General features: G+C 35.2%; 1 protein-coding gene across 5 annotated transcripts in view; it reads left to right on the forward strand.

Moving 5' to 3' along the window:
- Positions 1-19,827, forward strand: part of PHKA1 (phosphorylase kinase regulatory subunit alpha 1) — a 125,215-nt gene that overhangs the window by 69,318 nt on the left and 36,070 nt on the right. For 3 of the 5 annotated variants that reach the window (XM_064368944.1, XM_064368946.1, XM_064368943.1), the window contains exons 15-21: positions 616-725; positions 1,706-1,850; positions 9,279-9,357; positions 13,547-13,713; positions 15,939-16,115; positions 17,488-17,579; positions 17,945-18,084. In XM_064368944.1, the coding sequence (XP_064225014.1) occupies positions 616-725; positions 1,706-1,850; positions 9,279-9,357; positions 13,547-13,713; positions 15,939-16,115; positions 17,488-17,579; positions 17,945-18,084 (910 nt within the window). The remainder of the gene's footprint in view (positions 1-615; positions 726-1,705; positions 1,851-9,278; positions 9,358-13,546; positions 13,714-15,938; positions 16,116-17,487; positions 17,580-17,944; positions 18,085-19,827) is intronic. The other 2 variants (XM_064368948.1, XM_064368947.1) reach the window with 1 other exon arrangement.

The following is a 19,827-nucleotide window of genomic DNA, read 5'->3' on the forward strand; positions in this document are numbered from 1 at the left end:
GTGCGAATACCTGGTTGTGACATCAATCTCAGGTAATATGTGTGCTTTACTGCATGGACCCTGGAATATGACCAAGGCTTTGACAGTTCTCTGTCTCTTCAGGGTGCTGGCCCCCTAAGAATGAAGCAACACTAAAACTGGCATATTTGATAAGTATAACACTTATGTAAAGCAAATTTAAAAAAATTAAATCCCCAAGAAAAATGTGTTCTAGTCAAAAAATAAAAAAGTAGTAGTAAGCATATTTAACATGTGTTTTGAGGGAAAAAGTTTCAGAACAATATATACAATGTTATCCTATTATATAAAAGAAAAATATGTGTGCGAATAAATTATTTTCTCATTGTAAGAGGTATTGATTTCGTAACTGCCTTTTGGAAGACAAAAAGAAATTCAGCTACATTTAACATAGGCATCAATTATAGGATGGATTCCAATTTCAGAATGCTAAACTGTAAAAAGAAGACAACTTAAATTCAAGGAAATACAGTGAATGTGTATGTGTGTCTATAAGTATATAGATACATCGTGTGTGTGTGTGTATACATGTAAAAATGTTTGCTGATTTGATTTGTGCTCTAGAAATATCTTTACCATTTCTCAATTCTGTGTCAGGATGCAACAATAAAATGAAACTCAGCGGACGACCCTACAGGCACATGGGAGTGCTTGGAACTTCAAAACTCTATGACATTCGGAAAACTATCTTTACTTTCACTCCACAGGTAAGTGAAATAAGCTGGAATGTGCAGTGAAATGAATGGAAATAAAAGAAAAACATTGTAGAAATAAAACATTTACTGGAGTTGGGATAAGTGTCAAAGAGTTCCACCAGGCCTTGCACATAAGTTACTCAGTGAATATTTGTAGAGTTGAACTGAATTGAACTTCTAACACAGAGTTTTGCCAAGTGATCGAACTACCAAAAGTAACCCTGGGTGTTGCAGAAACAGTAACTAAGGATGTTACAAATGCTAGAGTACTTACAAAAGTAATCCTTACTTTTAATACAAGTTAAAAATAAAACTGTATGGGTCCTTTATAAACAAAATACAGTCTTTTTTATTCAGCTACTGAATTATGTGTTTTCTTTGGAGGAAGAGCCCTTTTTCCATTCATAGAAATCTTCAGTATACTCTTCTAAACAAAAATGTCAGTACTGTTTTAGCTGTTATTAAATACATAGCCTGATATTTATCACCTACATGATAATAGCAAACCTGACTATATGTGTTTATGGGGAGGGGAAGCTATTTTCTGGAAAGAAAGCTTAAACTCCCCATTTGCCATCTTACATTTGAAATTGTGCAGCTGAGGTAGGTATAGACGAAAGAGTAATGGATTATAGATTCTATTTCTGACTTTGCCATTTGCTAGCCATATAATTTTGCTAATCCATATATCATCTCTTAGTCTTATTTTTCATCTATTAAAAGAAGAAAAGCCTTCACTGGAGGGTTATAGGATTAAATAAAATTATATACTTGAAAATACTTTGTAAACTGCAGCATACTGTAAAAATGTCAGAAATTATTATATGTGCCAGTTAACCACCAGATACTTTGAAATGTATTAGACATTAAATTTGGAGATATCATTGCCCTATCACATCTTGGATACCCTTCTGAATATGTGAGTAGTTTAAAATATTACTTGATAATTGTGAGAGTAAATTATTCTGAGCTATTATTTTTATTTATATCAGTTTATAGACCAGCAACAGTTCTACCTGGCCCTGGACAACAAGATGATAGTGGAAATGCTTAGAACAGATCTCTCCTACCTCTGTAGCCGCTGGCGGATGACAGGCCAGCCCACCATCACCTTCGCCGTCTCACACACCATGCTTGGTAAGGGCTGCATGAGGCAAGGCATGAATGTATTTTTGAAATAGGTCATAGATTTAGCCCTTCAACATCTTGGTGTTTCTAGAGAGCTACTTCTTATAATTTATTCTTTCAACAGTATTTATTGGCTCCTGTTTTATTCCAAGCACTTTTCTAAGCACTGGGGACACATGGAGTGAATAGGCAGATGAGGCTTCTGTTCTCATGGAGCTTGTGATTTAGAAGGTGAAGACAGACTATAAGTATGTAATATATAAATCAACACACAAGAATAGTTTGAGAGCTATAATTGAATAGTTTTCAGATAGTTTGAGAGCTGTTACTCAAAAAATGTAGCAGAGGATAACTTAAAATTTGGTTGGCAGTTACTTTAGATAATTAGTTTCTAGGTCAATTTTCAGAAACTTTATGCATACAATTATTTTTAAAGATAGTAATACTATATCTGCATCTATCTTATCCAGTGGTACATCAAGATTTTATAGATAATTCCCCAGGCTGCTTCTTCCAAAGCCTGTCTAACTGAAGCTGTAAAATCTAGTAGGGGAAAAAGCCAAAAGGCTTTTTTTTTTTTTTTTTGGCTGGATTTCCTGACATTGCTTACTTGAAACTGAATGAAAGGTTTTATTATTCTCTCAGTTCCTGGAGGCCTGGAGCCAATACTGAAGCAACTGCTTTCTTTCTGTGTTTCTCCTGTTGCTTCCAAAGGCCTGTTTGTACTGCCAAAGTACATATAATTCCTTTTCATTAAAGAAAAATCCCTTATTATAAGTCATTCAAAATCCAGAGAGACTGTTAGGGATTTTGGTCACATCTCAAAAGTGCTTCAGTATCACAGGAGTTGAGGAAGTAGGGTAGTCTTTCTTCTTTCTGTCTTTCTTCTTTACTTAAGACAATTAACACAAGTGCCTATTTAAAAACTACTATATTTGCAGAATTGTCTTCAGAAAGTATACAGTCTAATTGGAGAGGCAAAGCTAATATACAAGAATGATAGAAAATAATTTAAGACAATATAAAGAATTACTAAACCATTAAATCAGTACTTTACAGTGAAGGAGATTCAGTTGACAAAGAAAATTTCTCAACTGAGGCAGCCAGGCTTTTTGGAATGGACAGTATTCAGATGAGAGGAGAAATGAAGGAAAGGTACTTTAAGTGAGGAGGAAAATACCATGAGTGAGGCCTAGAGGCAAGAATGAACTTGACCTGTGAGAGGAGAATGAAGTGACCCACCTGAATAGAGTGGAGTCTGTGTGTTGGAGTATAATTATAAGCAAAATGGAAAAAGTAAGGTAGGGTCCAATAATGAAGACCTTGAAAAAAACCAAAGATATTTAAGATAGATTTTCTCAGAAGTCTGAATCTATCAAAAGTTTTTGAGCAAGGAGTGATATGACAAAAATAATGTTTGGGGACTATTAGTTGGTAACAGTACACATTGTAGTGAGGAGAGACTGATGTCCGGGAAACTAATCCACATATGAGGTGAAGAGAAGGTACACTGGATTGGAGGTAATAAAAGTAGAATGGAAAAGAAAGATACGAATCATTTTAAGCAACACCTAAGTCAGGTATTGGCTAACTATATATAAGGGATGAATCAAGATAGCTATAACAAAATACCACATACTGGGTAATTTATAGACAACAGAAATTTATTTTGTACTGTTCTGGGAGGTAGGAAGTCCAAGATCAAGGTGCTGGCGGGTTTGGTGTCTGGGAAGGACATGAAGTCTCTGCTTCTAAGATAGTGCCTTGTTGCTTCATCCTCTGAAGCTGATATATATGTGTTCTTACATTGTAGAAGGGTCAGAAAAGAAGCAAACCCACTCTCTTAAGCCCTTTTATAAGGGCCCTGATCCCACTCATGATGGCTCCACACTCATGACTTAATCACCATAGATGGCCTACTTCTTAATACTATCACATTGGTGATTAAGTTTCAACAAATGAATTTGGGGGTACATTCAGACCATAACACTAGGTAAATGATGCTGCATTGATGGAGTCAGAGACATTTTATAGAAAGATGCCAGTTATAAAGCAACATGAATTTGTAGAATGACAAAGAGATTTAAAAACTGAAATACCTGAGAGTTGGGATGAGATACACAGCCACAGCTTGAGAAGCAGAATAAAACTAAAGATCTAGGCTTAAATCAAGCATTTTTGGCACTTGATATGTGGTTACATAACAACAACAAAAAAATAGTAACAATAGCAACAATAACTATAATGTTATACTTTCTCTGTGCCAGGCACTGAGCTAAGTGCTTTCAATAAATTATTTTGAAATCTCTACAACAATCTTATTCAGGTAGGTACTCGTTGTCCAAAGTTGCAAAGCTAGTAAGTAACAGAGCCAGGCCTCAAACCAGATCTTTCCTTCCCTGAAGCCCACATTACCAATAGCAGTGTGTTTTTGCCAGTGAAAATTTTGTGCTGGTGAAAACAGAACAAACATTAGTGATCACATTGAAATGTGGATTAGTTAAATTCTCATAATAAAGACAAAGATTCCTATAATACATAAAAGAGCAAAAATAATACATAAATGGCATCCAGGTGGATGCTTTTTACAATAGATATCCCTAAAATAAAATCATACAGAAAGATGGAAGAAAGGAATGTGTAAAGATGTATCATATAAATGCTGACAAGAAAGCAGTGATAGCAGTATTAATATCAAAAATAGCAAATAAAATTCAAGGCAAAAATCAGTAAATGGGACAAGAAGGATATTTTATATTGATAAATAGTACACCACGATATGTATAAACTTTTATGTACAGAATAATGTGAATTAAATGTATAAAGCAAGTATTTAGGAAAACCTAGGGACAAGATGATAAAACTGTTATATATTCATGACGGGAAATAACAACATACTTCTATCAGAATGTCACATATCAATTATACAAAATAATTAAAGACATAGAGGAGTAACAAACTTGATTTTTGTTTTTTTGGGTATATATATAACTCTGTATTCAAAAGATACAATACAAAAGGAATCTTTATATTTTAAAAGTAGAAATCATAAAGATGATATTGCCATATATGTGACATAAAACTAACACAGAATAGTTAAAAAAGAATCTAACTATAAAGGAATTAAATTTTTTTCCAAACAATTATTAAAGAGAAAGTCAAATTTGAAATTATATCCTTCTTAGAAATGAAAAATGATACCACTACTTTTATATCATAATTTATAAGATTTGGTCAAGGTCATATTTAGAAAATTTCATATCCTTACTTTTACTTTTAAAAAATGACTTTTAGTTTTGAGACAAGATGGCATAGACTTACTTTTCCCTATTCCTCCTGCTAAGTGCAGCTAAAAATTCTTGACATTATATATAAAACAAACATAAGAAAACTCTAAGAGTTGGAATGAAGGCAGATCAGCTAGGGACTTTAGGTCCTGAAGAATAGCAGAGTAATGAATGTCTTGGGTTTTCCTTCTGGCTTATATGTCCTGGACCAGAGGCTAGAGAAGCTGACATCCCAGAAATACAAAAAGGTAAAAAAAAAAAAAAAAAAAAAGGACAAACAGATTTTTTTAAACACTTAAGAAAAACCTGCTTTGTCTATCTGAAGGAACATGAAAGAAGCAACCTAGAGAAACAGAAAACTGTTAGATACTATTTTACCTGGCCTCACTTATGCCCGTCAGCAGAGACTGAGTAGGGACTCTAGACTTCTACCCTTGCACAGCTCTGAAGAGGCATCTTTCTCCCTCTTAGGAGTAGTGTCAGAGAAGGGCTAGTGGGGAGCTTAAATTTTCATCCTTGCCCAAGAGTAGAGGAACTCCTCCTTCAGCCAGTATGATGTCAGTAATCAACAGATGTCGGAGTTATCATGAAAAGATTTTAAGGCAGTTATCATAAAAGCACTTTAATACATACTTACAATCACACCTGAAACTTATGACAAAGTAGGATGTACATCTCAGCAAAGAAACTGAAGATATAAAGAACTGAATGGAAGTTTTAGGACAGAAAAATATAATAACTGAGATGGATAGCTGACTAGATAGGCTCAGCAGCAGAATGGAGACAACACAGTGAACTTTGAAGACAGAACCATAGAAATGACCCATTCTGAACAACACAGTGAAAAAAAAAAAAACAGACTGAAAAAATGTGAATAGAGCCTTAAAGACCTGTAGGACTAATAACAAAAGATATAACGTTTTTAACATTCATGTTAAAAAGATCTAACATTCATGTTATAAAATTTCAGAAAGAAGAGAAACAATATGAGAGAGAAAAGCATTCCAAGTAATAATGACTGAAAAATTGGCCTACAATTTTTTTTAAATGAGAAAACCTCAAACATGATAAGCCCAAAGAAATCCGTGCCAAAACATGTAATAATAAAGGTCTTGAACATTAAAGAAGACATAGCTTAAAAGTGGACAGAGAGAAACAATACCATGTCTATAAGCGACAAACAATTAGAATGACAACAAATTTCTCATCAGAAACCATGGAGACCAGAGGGAAGTGACACATTTTTAAGTACTGAAAAAAAATGAATTATAAACCAAGAATTTTGCTCTATCTAGTGTACCTCAAGAATAAAAGGAAAAAAGACATACTCAGATGAAGGAAAACTAAGTGAATTTATCTGCAGGCGATCTGCTCTAAAAGAATGATTTGAAGGAAGTTCTTGAAACAGAAAGGAAATAATAATAGATGGAATCTTGAAACAACAAAAAGAAAAAATAAAAATAGAAGGAGTGAAAATATGAGTAAATATAATAGACTTTCTCCACTTCAATTTTCTAAATTATGTTTGACAAGCATTGTTTAATGTAGTTCTCAAAGTATGTAGAGGAAATACGCAAGGCAAGTATATTATAAATGGGGAAAAGTAAGGACCTTAATGGGAGATAAGATTCTATACATCACTTTAATTGGTATAATGTTCACACTAGTAAAGAATGATTTATGTATCATGTTTGTATATGTAAGGCAATGCCTAGAGTAACCACTAAGAAACCCATAGAAGGAGATACCGTCAAACCCAGTATAGGTAAGTCAAAATGACATTCTAAAAAATGTTAAATTAACCCACAAGAAGGCAGGAAGAAGAAAATAAAGAAATAAAGAATAGAGGTACAAGCAGAAAACAATAAAATGGCAGACTTAACCCTAACATATCAATAATTACTTTAAATAGCCTAAATACATAAATTCAAACATAACAATATAAGTAGACTGAAAACAAAAGGAAGTAAAAATATATACCATGTAAACATTAATTTTAAAAAGCAAAAGTAGCTACATTAATATTTGGTAAAGTAGACTTCAGAGTAAAGGAAAAAGCAGATAATAAAAATTTTAGGAATGAGAAAGGAGATATAGCAACAGAAATAGAGGAGACTTTAAAAACTATAAAAGAATACCAAGTAAAATTTTGTACATCTAGATAAAATTGACAGATTTTCTGGAAAAGTAAGACTATAAGTGTAAGCTGAACAGAAATATTTATAAAAGTATATGAGAAAAACTATAAAACCATTGAAGACAATAAAATATTTTAATTAGTAGAGAGATATACCATGTTCCTAGATGTAAATAGTTAATATTGAGAAATTATCCACTCTCATTAATCTATCAATTCAGTTCACTTCCCAATAATAATAAAAACATAAATTTGTATGAACAAGCTGAACCTAGATTTCATATGGAAGGGAAAATGTAAATGAATAGCCAGATTTTTTTTTAAAAAAGTAAAGGATCCATCGTAATTAAAATAATGATAAAGGTAGGATTGTAAATAGAGACAAAATAATGTAAATGTAAATACATTTGGTAAAATTATTTAGGCTTGCTACTTTACTTTTTTTGCAAAAATACATTCTAAATGAATTAAAGAGCTAAACATAAAAAATAAACCTATAAGTGTCTTAGAAAAAAAATGGAGGTCGGATAGTCCCAGCACTTTGGGAGGCCGAGGCGGGCAGATTACTTGAGATCAGGAGTTTGAGACCAGCCTGGCCAACATGGTGAAACCCCGTCTCTACTAAAAATACAAAAATTATCTGGGTGTGGTGGCATGCACCTGTGGTCCCAGCTATTTGGGAGGCTGAGGCAGGAGAATCGCTTGAACCCAGGAGGAGGAGGTTGCAGTGAGCCAAGATTGCATCACTGCACTCCAGCCTGGATGACAGAGTGAGACTCCATCTCAAAAAATTTAATGTGTGTGTGTGTGTGTGTGTGTGTGTGTGTAAATATTTTTGTGATCTTAGGCTGAAGAAAGCTGTCCTTTGCAAGACATGCAAATAAAATATTCTCAGATTTAAAGACATGAAAATTAAAATAAATATTTTATATCAAAAGCACTGTGGATGGGGTTGAAAGAAACATAATAAAATATATGTATTTGTCATACATATGAGACAGAAAAAGGTAATAGCCACAAAACATAAAGAACTCTTGAAAGTCAATTGAAAAAAGATAAACTACCCAATGGAAAAATGGGAAAAGGACATGATCAGGCAATTCATAAAAGAAATACAAATTTTTAGTAAATACATGAAAATGTGCATACTTTTATTGGCAATAAAATTAAAACAGCATCTTATGTATCAGATTAAGAAAAATTTTAAACATTATTGCCGATTATTGTTGAAAGTGTAGGAAAAAGTCACTTTCTATACTGTTGGTGAAAATAAAGTTGGCACAACCCTTATAGTGGGTAATTTGGCAGTCTCTAAATTTAGTTAGTAAGTGTTTCATTTGTCCTAGTAGTTGTACTTGTAAGAATTTAACCTAAGGATATAATAGAATAAGTGCATCAAGATGTAGGTACAATGATCTTTATTACAGTGTTGATTATAATATAAAACAATCTAAATTTACTAGGAATTATTTTTAGCTATTCCAAAGGATAAGTTAGAAAACAGATCATGAAAGAGTATGTGTAGTATGATTCCTTCCACATAAAATCAGATATTGTTAGCTTTCTAGATATTTTTTATGCCTGTACAGAGACATATATGCCAAGGTTCTTTGTATGAGATAATGTATATAAAATGTTTAGCACAGTGGTTGGAATATAACATTCAACAAGTAGTGGCTACTGGTATTATTACCAGCATTCAGTACTCATTCAGTGTTCTGCCATCAGGCACTGTGCTAAGTACTTCTGACAGATAATGCTGACAAATAAGATAATGCTGACAAATAAGATAATGCCTTTGAAGAAATCTGTCTATCAGTCATCATCCCTTACCATTTGCCCATTCTTCGGTGTTGTTGGCTCTCAGATGAATTGTTAAAATCAGGGTGGTCAATGAGGAGTGTCTCATTTGTACTATAACCACTAGAATGTTGATTAGAAATAATTAAAATATTTCCCCCTACTTCAGAGTTAAAACCACAAAGATTGTTTTAAAATTCTCTTTGTTTCAAGATGAAGATGGAACAAGCTTGAATTCAAGTATCCTGGCAGCACTCCGAAAAATGCAAGATGGCTATTTTGGTGGGGCAAGGTAAGTGCACTATACACTCTTTAGTGAAATGAAATGAAATGAAATTACAGGGCTGGGTGTAGCATTGGCCTTTCTATGTATGATAGTCCCTCCTTTTCTACAATTTCACTTTCTGATACTTCAATTACCCATGGTCAACCTGTAGTCTGCAAATAGGTGAGTACAGTACAATAAGATATTTTGACAGAGAGAAAGAGACTACATTTACATAACGTTTATTATACTATATTGTTGTAATTGTTCTATTCCATGATTATTTTAATCTCTTACTATGCTTAATTTATAAATTAAACTGTATCATAGGCATGTATGTATAAGAAAAAACATAGTATATACATAAGGTTAAGTACTATCTGCAATTTCAGGAATCCACAGAGAGTCTTGGAACATATCCTGCAAGGATAAGCAGGGGCTAACTGTATCTTCAATAACATATTCCCAACCTAATCAGAGGAGCTAATGTTTGATAGATTGATTCAAGGAATTTAATGTTGTAGAGGAAGTTTGGAAGTTTTCCCCACCTTGTTCTTTGCCTAGATCTCAAAGAATCAGAAAGCCTGTCTTGTTTATTTTTTTTTTTTAAGCCTACTGGATTATTTGATTATAGCCGCTTTTCTTTTTCCCATAAGTTTTTATTTTGAAAAATTTCAATCTTACAGAAATTTGCAAGAATACTACTGAACACCCATATACCCTTTCTCAACATTCACCTGTTATTAACATTTTGTTTCATTGTACAGTTTCTATTTCTTCCCTTCCCTCCCTTCCTGCCCTTCCCTGCTTCCTTTCTCTCTTCCTACTTTCTCCCATACACATACATATGCATATACACACATGTACATACTATATATACTATGTGTATACATACATACATATACACACACACATATATATATACACACACATGCTTTTTTGCTGAAATAATTAGCTGTAAATATCATGACTCTTCAACCCTAAATATATAAGTGTTTTTTTTGTCTAAGAACAAGTGCATTCTTATATATAATATAATCATCACACTTAGTTTGGGAGGCCAAGACGGGCAGATCACTTGAAGCCACCCTGGCCAACATGGCAAAACCCTGTCTTTACAAAAAAAAATCAAAAATTAGCCAGGCATGTTGGTACACACTTGTAATCCTAACTACTCGGGAGGCTGAGACATGAGAATCGCTTGAACCTGGGGGGCTGAGGTTACAGTGAGCCAGGATGGTACCACTGCACTCCAGCCTGGGAGACTGTGGAAAGTAGTTTGGAGATTTCTCGAGTAAGTTAAAATAGAACTACCATTCAACCCAGGAATCCCATTACTGGATATGTATCCAAAAGAATATAAATGATTATACCATAGAGACACTTACATACATATGTTCATCACAGCACTAGACACAACAGCAAAGTCATGGAATCAACCTAGATGCCCATCTATAGTAGACTTGTTAAAGGAAATGTGGTACATAATGCACCATGGAATACTACATTGCCATAAAAAAGAACGGAATCAGCCCAGCACAGTGGCTCACACCTGTAATCCCAGCACTTTGTGAGGCCGAGGCAGGCAGATCACGAGGTCAGCAGTTCAAGACTAGCCTGGCCAAGATGGTGACACCCCATCTCTCCTAAAACTGCAAAAATTAGCTGGGCATGGTGGCAGGCACCTGTAATCCCAGCTACTTGGGAGGCTGAGGCAGAGAAATGCTTGAACTTGGGAGGCAGAGGTTGCAGTGAGCCAAGATCATGCCACTGCACTCTAGCCTGGGTGACAGAGCAAGACTCTGTCTCAAAACAAAACAAAACAAAACAAAACAAAATCATGTCCTTTGCAGCAACATGAATGTATATGGAGGCCATTATCCTAAGCAAATTAATGCAGAAACAGAAAACCAAATACCACATACCACATGTTCTCACTTATTAGTAGACGTGGACACAAAGTAGGAAACAATAGACACCTGGGACTTCTTAAGGGTGGGGGGCAAGAGGTAGGTGAGGATTGCAAAACTAACTGTTGGATACTATGCTTACTATGGGTGATGAAATAATTTGTACACCAAACCCCTGTGACATGCAATTTACCCATGTAACAAATCTGCACATGTACCCCCTGAGCTTAAAATAAAAGTTGGAAATAAATAAATAAATAAATAAACAAAGCAGAAAGAAAAGTAAAAACAGTTACCTAAGTATCCCAATAATGTTTTATCATAGCTGTTTTCTCACCAGTCGAGGATCCAACCAAAGATCACACATTAGTGCTTAGTTGTTATATCTCTTTGGTATCTTTTAATCTAGAAGAGTTTTCCAGCCTTTTGTCAGTCTTTCATGACAGTTTTCATTACATTTTTGGAGAATGTAGGTTAGTTATTTTGCAGAATATCTCACAATTTGGATTTGTCTGGTTGTTTCTTATGATTAGATTCAGGCTATATGTTTTTGGCAGGAATACTACCTGTGTGTTGTTGGGTCCTTGTTTTACTTTAGGATCTTTAAGATGGAGAACACCCCTTCAATGGTTAGGAGAGGCACAAGATGGAAATAAAGATTTTATTACTTACAGGTCCTGCGGGTGGGATACACAGAATGCCTGGAAGCCATACACACTGAGGTCAGGGAACATGTGGAAAGAGAAAATGAGAGTCCCATGGACTAATGCCTTTATTGAGGTCCAGGGCATTATCCAAACAGATATTCCTTGGGGATTTTTAATTGGTGGGTTTAAAGCAAGGAGGCATGACTTCCAGAATGTCACACTGTGACTGAGAGGTGATCACTGTGGCTTATTGGCATAGTACATGAAGGATGTGGGGATCAGCGAAGCTAGTCAAATAGATCATATTTAGCTGTCCCTTAGGGTGGTGGTCACCAGGAGGAAGTTGTATAATGCAGATATGTGGATTGACCACAGTGAGGAACTGAGGAACGTGTAGAACTGGAAACTGTCAAAAATGACTGAGTTTTGCTTCTGGTATGAGAAAGTTAAATTTACATTCAAAATAGATGCCAGGGAAACATACAATTATAAGAAATTATTATAGTTCTTTTCAGTGCATCATTTCAGGAGGCACATGAGATTTGTTATGACATTATTGGGCAGCATTAACCTTGATCACTTGGTTAAAGTGTTCAATCTGGTATCTACCAGGTTTCTGCATATCCATTCTCCAACAGTCTTTGATCAAATCATATTAGCTTCCATTGATTCTTGCCTGAATCACTTATTACTAATGGAGTTATTAAATAGTGTTTCTGTCATTCTGTATACACTTATTGGTTGAAATTCTTATGTTAAAAAAGAGCTCTCCTTTCCCCGCTTTTATTTTGTAGTTTACTATCATAGATTCTTATTTCATTCAATATGTCATGATCCATTTCTGTCATTATTTCAATATTCTAATTATCCAGGATGTGGCCATTGATAGCCCTTTCAAGTTGGCCTCTTTAGAAATTTGGTAATGCTGACTTTGCTTTTGGGTTTTGTAATTGTCTTCATAAGTAGGATACGGTATGGCTTACAGTCTACTATAATTAAATTGTCAAGTACCATCCTGTATGTTCAAAATGGCTCTTAGGGTGTTTTTTAAATGACGTGATGGATTATAAATCGTTCTACTATAAGGACACATGCACACGAATTTTCATTGCAGCACAGTTTACAATAGCAAAGACCTGTAACCAACCCAAATGCCCATCAATTATAGGCTGGACAGGGAAAACGTGGCACATATACACCATGGAATATTATGCAGCCATCAAAAATGATGAATTCGTGTCCTTTGTAGGGACATAGATGAACCTGGAAACCATCATTCTCAGCAAACTGACACAAGAACACAAAATCAAACACCGCATGTTCGCACTCATAGGCAGGTGTTGAACAATGAGAACACATGGACACAGGGAGGGGAGCACTATACACTGGGGTCTGTTGTGGGGAAATAGGGGAGGGGACAGCACGGGGTGGGGAGTGGGGGAGAGATAACATGGGGAGAAATGCCAGATATAGGTGAAGGGGAGGAAGGCAGCAAATCACACTGCCACATGTGTGTACCTATGCAACAATCTTGCATGTTCTTCACATGTACCCCAAAACCTAAAATACAATTAAAAAAATGAAACAAAAACAAAACAAATAAAAAATAAAAAGGATCACTGCTGATTTTCTGTTTCCTATGTCTCCTCTAATTTTTAGGGTTCAAACAGGTAAATTGTCAGAGTTTTTGACAACATCTTGTTGCACACACTTGAGCTTCATGGACCCTGGACCAGAGGGTAAGCTGTACAATGAAGATTATGATGACAACTATGATGACCTAGAATCTGGCAACTGGGTGAATGATTATGATTCAACCAGTCATGGTAAGGAGACTTCATAAAGCACTGGCCTGGCTGGACAAAAATACAAAATATTGTTTAGCACCATCCTTAATAATTTATGCTGCCAGCACTCTCACAGTGTTCTGTCCTCACTCCTATTTAATACACCTAGATCTCTACTTTTGTTTGGCTTTACTTTTGCTTCCTCTACTTACCTTTGGTTTCTGGTCTAATATTCTTGTGGTGATTGTGGAGTATGGAGTTGGACTGTCCATTACAGTGACAATTGGGGAAGATTCCTCTCCCAGCATTTGAAGTGGCTGGTGATATTGACATGGGAAGAAGCAGTGGTGAGTGAGAGATATTTAGTCAAGTATGAAGTAGGAAAATAATACATATACAGTACTGCTTTTTGACATTAAAAGGCATAAAAGTATGAAATTTAATTAGAGTCCTTTTTATATAATATTAGAAGAGCATATCAGAATCTCTGGGGAGGTCTGTGTAGTTTTAAAAAGCCTATTCAGTGTATCTATTATTTTCACAGTACAAACTAGACAAATACAACTAAGTCAAACTCTAATTGGCTTCTAGGAATACAAAGGTGATATAGTGAGAAAGTATTGCAGGGGCATGAATTGAGAATGACTGAGCAGCGCTGCCCTATAGTGTTAAAATACTGACTTAGGCAGAGCAGTTATTATGTTGCTTGAGTCCCATACACAGAAGGGCCAATAAGAAAGAATTATTTGTCTAGCCATCTAAAACATGATTTGCCTGCTTTCAAATGTCTGGGTATTTGGCTGTTAGCCTGTATCTTAAGGCAGCCAATTTCTTTATCTTTAGAGTGGTATGTTGGAGAAAAAAAAAAAAAATTTTCTTTCCTCAGTGAGATTAGCCAGCACAATCTCATATAAAATAGGGCAACGCATTAGCAGTCAGAAGGGCTATTTTCTTTTTTTGGACCTGGCATTTACTCCCTAAGTACCACTTCATTCATTCTGTATTTGTTTTTGTAAGATCTAAAAACAGTTGAATTTCTTTGTTGGAAAAGTACGTTAAATATAAGGCTATTTACTGTTATCAGTGATAACCAAAGTCATGATGTCTATCTTGACATAAAATACTTTGAAAATTAGATGATGAGATCATATATTGAGATTGTTTGCTATTCTATGGGTAGTTGCGATTTTTATCTGTAATACTCATTACGTTGGATTACTAAAATATCTTTCTAATGATATGTATTACTGAATTTGACATTATGGCATTCTGAGTCACTTTCCTACTTCTGGGTTTACTCATCAGTCGTCTCAAAATGAATGTATTTATTGCTTACCAGCCCTTCTGTGGGTAAAGAGCTTCTCTCTGTATTCTTCATAATCCTCCACTCAAGTTTCTAGATTGTATTCAAGGTTGCAGTCTTTGTCATTAGGATGTCACTGAATATGAGTTCCATTCTTACAGTTCTACTAGTTCCCATTAGTCACATCAGAGCACAGAAAGATATCTGGAGAGATTAGTAAATACAATTAAAAACCAGATGAGTCATGACTGATATAGCAGACTTTGGTATTAATCTGAATAGTGTGTTTTCTAACTATAAACATTGTGATTATTCATGTAAAGTCTGAAATATTAAGCTTCCACAGGATATATCATCTTTTTTCTTTCCATTACCCATACTGAGAGATAATGTTATAGAAGGTGTATGGGGGAAGGGGAGCCCAAGAGAATAGGGACCATATCCATCCTCTTCACCACTGAAATACCAGCACCTAGTACACTGCCTGGTACATAGCACCCAACACATATTTGGTGAATAAGCAAATGAGGTGACTAAAAAGATTTTTGGCCTTTCCTGGCCCTTCCTTACAGAAGTCCCCTCACTTTAGTGCAACTTGAAGATCCCTGTTCTGTTCCTCCTCCATCCCTGCCACCATTACCATCACATGCACACATGCAAATACACAGATTACTAAATGCTTGCTCCAGTATAAAACAAGCTCATACTGCTTTTAAGAACCCTGACTTTGTCTCAGCAAATTGAAGAAGAGGTGGGTCCTGGTAAAATGGTCATGGTCTCTGAATCTTAAAGTGTGAAGTAATATGATCACAAACTTTTCCTCCATGAGCTAAAAATAACCTACTTCTGGTGCTGTGTTGTGAGCACAGGAGCCAATCATTCTCTTTGCTGGGGTAGACTGCACAGTAACTAAAATGTTTTCATTTTTTTCTCTTTCCCCCTCCCCCTACTAACCTTGCAGCTCGCTGTGGTGATGAAGTTGCTCGTTATTTAGATCACCTTTTGGCGCACACTGCTCCCCATCCTAAACTAGCCCCTACCTCACAGAAGGGAGGGCTAAATCGGTTCCGAGCTGCTGTGCAAACAACCTGCGACTTAATGTCCTTGGTGACCAAGGCCAAGGAACTGCATGTACAGAGTGAGTAATGCCATGATTCACTAGAGTCAGGCACAGGATGACGTGAAGCCCAGGATGGGGGCGGGCATTGATTACAATGTAAGCAGGAACTTTGTTTTGTTCACTGCTTTATCCCCAGCATCTCAGACAGTGCCTAGAATACATTAGAGACTCAAATACTTGTAAAATTACTGAATTGTGTGTAGTCATGCTGCAGATAGTGCTATGTAGTCTAGTTAAACTAGTAACATGGTAAGAAGAGGCAGAACAAGAGACATGGAGCATATTCAACTATAACATTAAAGTCAAAAATGGTAGAAAGAGCTTTTCCTTTGGGAAATTTACTTCTATGGAATTCTGTTGTTCCAGCAATGTAGACCTGTTTTGTCAAATATAATATCATACTTTACAACTTTGCCATTCTCCTCCCAATGACCACCACCCTCCTTTAGTTGTATTTGCAGTGGAGGGTGTCTTCTGCCACACATTGCCAGGAGTAGTCATGGTTCCTAAGAGTGTTCAATGTCTCTGTAGTAGCTGGATATGAAAGGAGAGAAGGGCTTCTTGGCCACACCTGGAAGACCTGAATTTTTACAGGTCATCATTTTACAGATGATGAGAATGACTGAGATGCATGATCTTGCTGTCTAAAACTTTATTGACCATTACTAACCAAAGATATTAAACATGAACATTGGAAATCATTTAACATTTATAATAGGGGAAAGCTTAGCATAGCCTTTGAGTATGCTTCCTTGAGAAAGGGCTTATATGAAGAAATGTTTATGAAGTTTTACTTCTCAGTTGTGAACCAGAAAACTTGAGCTTAATTCCCAGCTCTGCTACTTACTTGCTTGAAGAGTTATTTGAGCTCCGTATCTCTCTTTCTGTATCTGTAAAGTGGTGAAAATGAAAAGTCTTTTTTTAGAGGTTATGGTAAGTATTTCAACAATGAACTGTAAGTAAAAAATCTTAAGAATATCTCAAAGTTGGTCAGCCACTACATTTTTTTTATTCCCTAGATAGGATCATCCATTCATTCACTTATTCTTAGGGAAATCCAACCACTAGTTCTTTCTATTATATGTCATATTCCATCAAAGTAGCAGTGAAAGCACCATTGTGGATTAATTACATTAGTAAATTTAATGTCTTACATGTCCAGCTAGAATTTCTAATTCTAGAAATTCAATTCAAAATATACTTATTAATTGGACATTCTTTATATTATCTAATATTCATATTTCTTTTCTTTGATATTACCAAGAAAGGAGAAATTTCTCATTTTTGTTCTATAAAGAACTGACTCACATGTGACTTCATTGTTGGAGTCAACTGTGCATTTTGATTAATCTCCTAATTAATATTTCCCACAAATGTCATATTTTTGCAGATGTTCACATGTATTTTCCTATGAAGATATTTCAGGCTTCCCGGCCTTCATTCAACTTACTTGATTCACCTCATCCTCGACAGGAGGACCAGGTAAATTTGTACGTGAGGTATTTCTATAGGCTTTTTGAAAAACTGCCATCTTTATGGAAAATAATAGAACTAGCCATTATGGTTCTTGTTAGTAACTAGTGGTAGGCAAAATGCTATCCTGGTGAAGATACATGTTCATTTCAGTTCACTTTTACATTGGGCAAGTTTGTCTGGTCAGACTTTGGGAAAACTAGATTGCTGTATTATACATCTGGAAGGTTTCATTGTTTTTCCTTTGCTTTTCATTAATATTTAAAGAATTACTTTGGAAAAGGTTTAGAGGTCAAAAGATGACTCATTCTAGGGCATTATTTAAGCTGAGCGCTTGTGAACTTAATTTCTTTTCATCATTTCTTAAACTAAAGGTTCCCTCTGTTCGTGTAGAAATACACCTTCCTAGAGACCAATCTGGGGAGGTGGACTTCAAAGCACTGGTTTTACAGTTGAAGGAGACCTCAAGCTTACAGGAACAAGCTGATATCCTCTACATACTGTATACTATGAAGTAAGTGATGGATATTATCAATCTAGTTTAATGTTCATATACAGAGGAAGTATAACATAATAAATAGAGCAAAGCTTTTGGAGTTTCGTGATCTATATTTGAATATAGTTTAACAACCTATCCATCATGTGACTTCAAAGCCTCAATTGTCCTCATTTATAAAATTTGGATTATATATACCTCATAGAGTTATTGTAAAGATTAAGATATAATATCCATGAAGTCTATGAAACAATGCCTGGCACATGGTGGGTAATCAATAACTGATAAGTATTATTGTCATTATTAGATTATTTTTAAGCCTCATTATTTGGTCAAATATATAGATAAATTCTTAAGAGAAGGAAGAATATAAAGGTTTATAGGAAAAAGAAACCAACATTTTTGTTTGCTATGTGTCAGGCATCTTGCTAGGTACTTTGTATTAGTACAAACTTAATATGTCCAAATTGAACTCCTCTCTCCTGAACCCCACAGGCCCACACAAAAATAATCAGTTCTACCTCCTTTTCCATGTTGTAGTCACCATGAAAAGGCAGGATGGACTTTCCTCCCCTAAATTCAGTTTGAATGTTGAGATAGATGGTGACATACACATACCAAGAAGGTGTGGAATATTTATTACTCACATAATGAGGCTTTCTGGGAAGAGCAAAGAAGGTTCCCAGTTGCTCCTAAAAAAGGTTGAGAGCCCAGGGAAAGAAAACTAAACTGGGGCTTTTATAGTCATTAAGGGGTAAGCGTTCTCACTGGCTTTTAGTTTTCTTTTTTTGTTGTGTCCTTGTTTGGTTTTGGTATCAGGATAATGCTGGCCTCATAAAATGAGTTTGGAAGAACGCTCCCCTTTTCCATTTTTTTTTGGAATAGTTTGACAAGAATTAGTATTAGTTCTCTAAACATTTGGTACAATTCAGCAGTGAAGCCATCTGGTCCTGAGCTTCTCTTTGATAGGAGACTTTTTTATTACTGGTTCAATCTCATTTGTTATTGATCTATTCAGATCTGTTTTTTCATACTTCAATCTTGGTAGATTGTATGTGTCCATAAATTTATCCATTTTTTCTGGGTTTTCCTACTTGTTAGCATATAATTGTTCATAATAGTTTCTAACAATTCTTTGTATTTTTGTGGTATCAGTTATATCTCATCTTCTTTTTTTTCTTTTGAGGCGGGGTCTTGCTCTGTTGCCCAGGCTGGAGTGCAGTGGCATGATCATGGCTTACTGCCTTGACTGCCCAGTCTCAAGTGATCCTCCCACCTGAGCCTCCTGAGTAGCCGGTACCACAGGTGCATGCCACCATGCCTGGCTACATTTTTTTTTTAATAGAGATGAGGTCTTACTATGTTGCCCAGGCTATATATCTCCTTTTCATCTCTCATTTTATTTATTTGGGTATTCTTTCTTTTTTCCTTTGTCTAGCCAAAGCTTTGTTGATTTTATTTATCTTTTCAAAGAAAACCAATTCCTCATTTTGTTAATCATTTGTATTGCTTTTTTAGTCTCTATTTTATTTATTTCCACTCTGATGCTTATTGTTTCTTTCCTTTTACTAATTTTGGGTTTAGTTTGTTCTTGTTTTTCTAGTTCCTTTAGGTGTAACATTATGTTATATATTTAAGATCTTTCTACTTTTTGATACAGGCATTCATTAATTGCTGTAAACATCCCTCTTAGAATAGCATTTTCTGTATCTGTTTTGGTATGTCACATTTTCTTTTCATCTGCCTAAAGAAAATTTTGTA

The sequence above is a fragment of the Aotus nancymaae genome, unplaced genomic scaffold, assembly GCF_030222135.1.
Source record: "Aotus nancymaae isolate 86718 unplaced genomic scaffold, 86718_ANA_hifiasm-v0.15.2.pri h1tg000081l, whole genome shotgun sequence".
NCBI classification, from domain to species: domain Eukaryota; kingdom Metazoa; phylum Chordata; class Mammalia; order Primates; family Aotidae; genus Aotus; species Aotus nancymaae.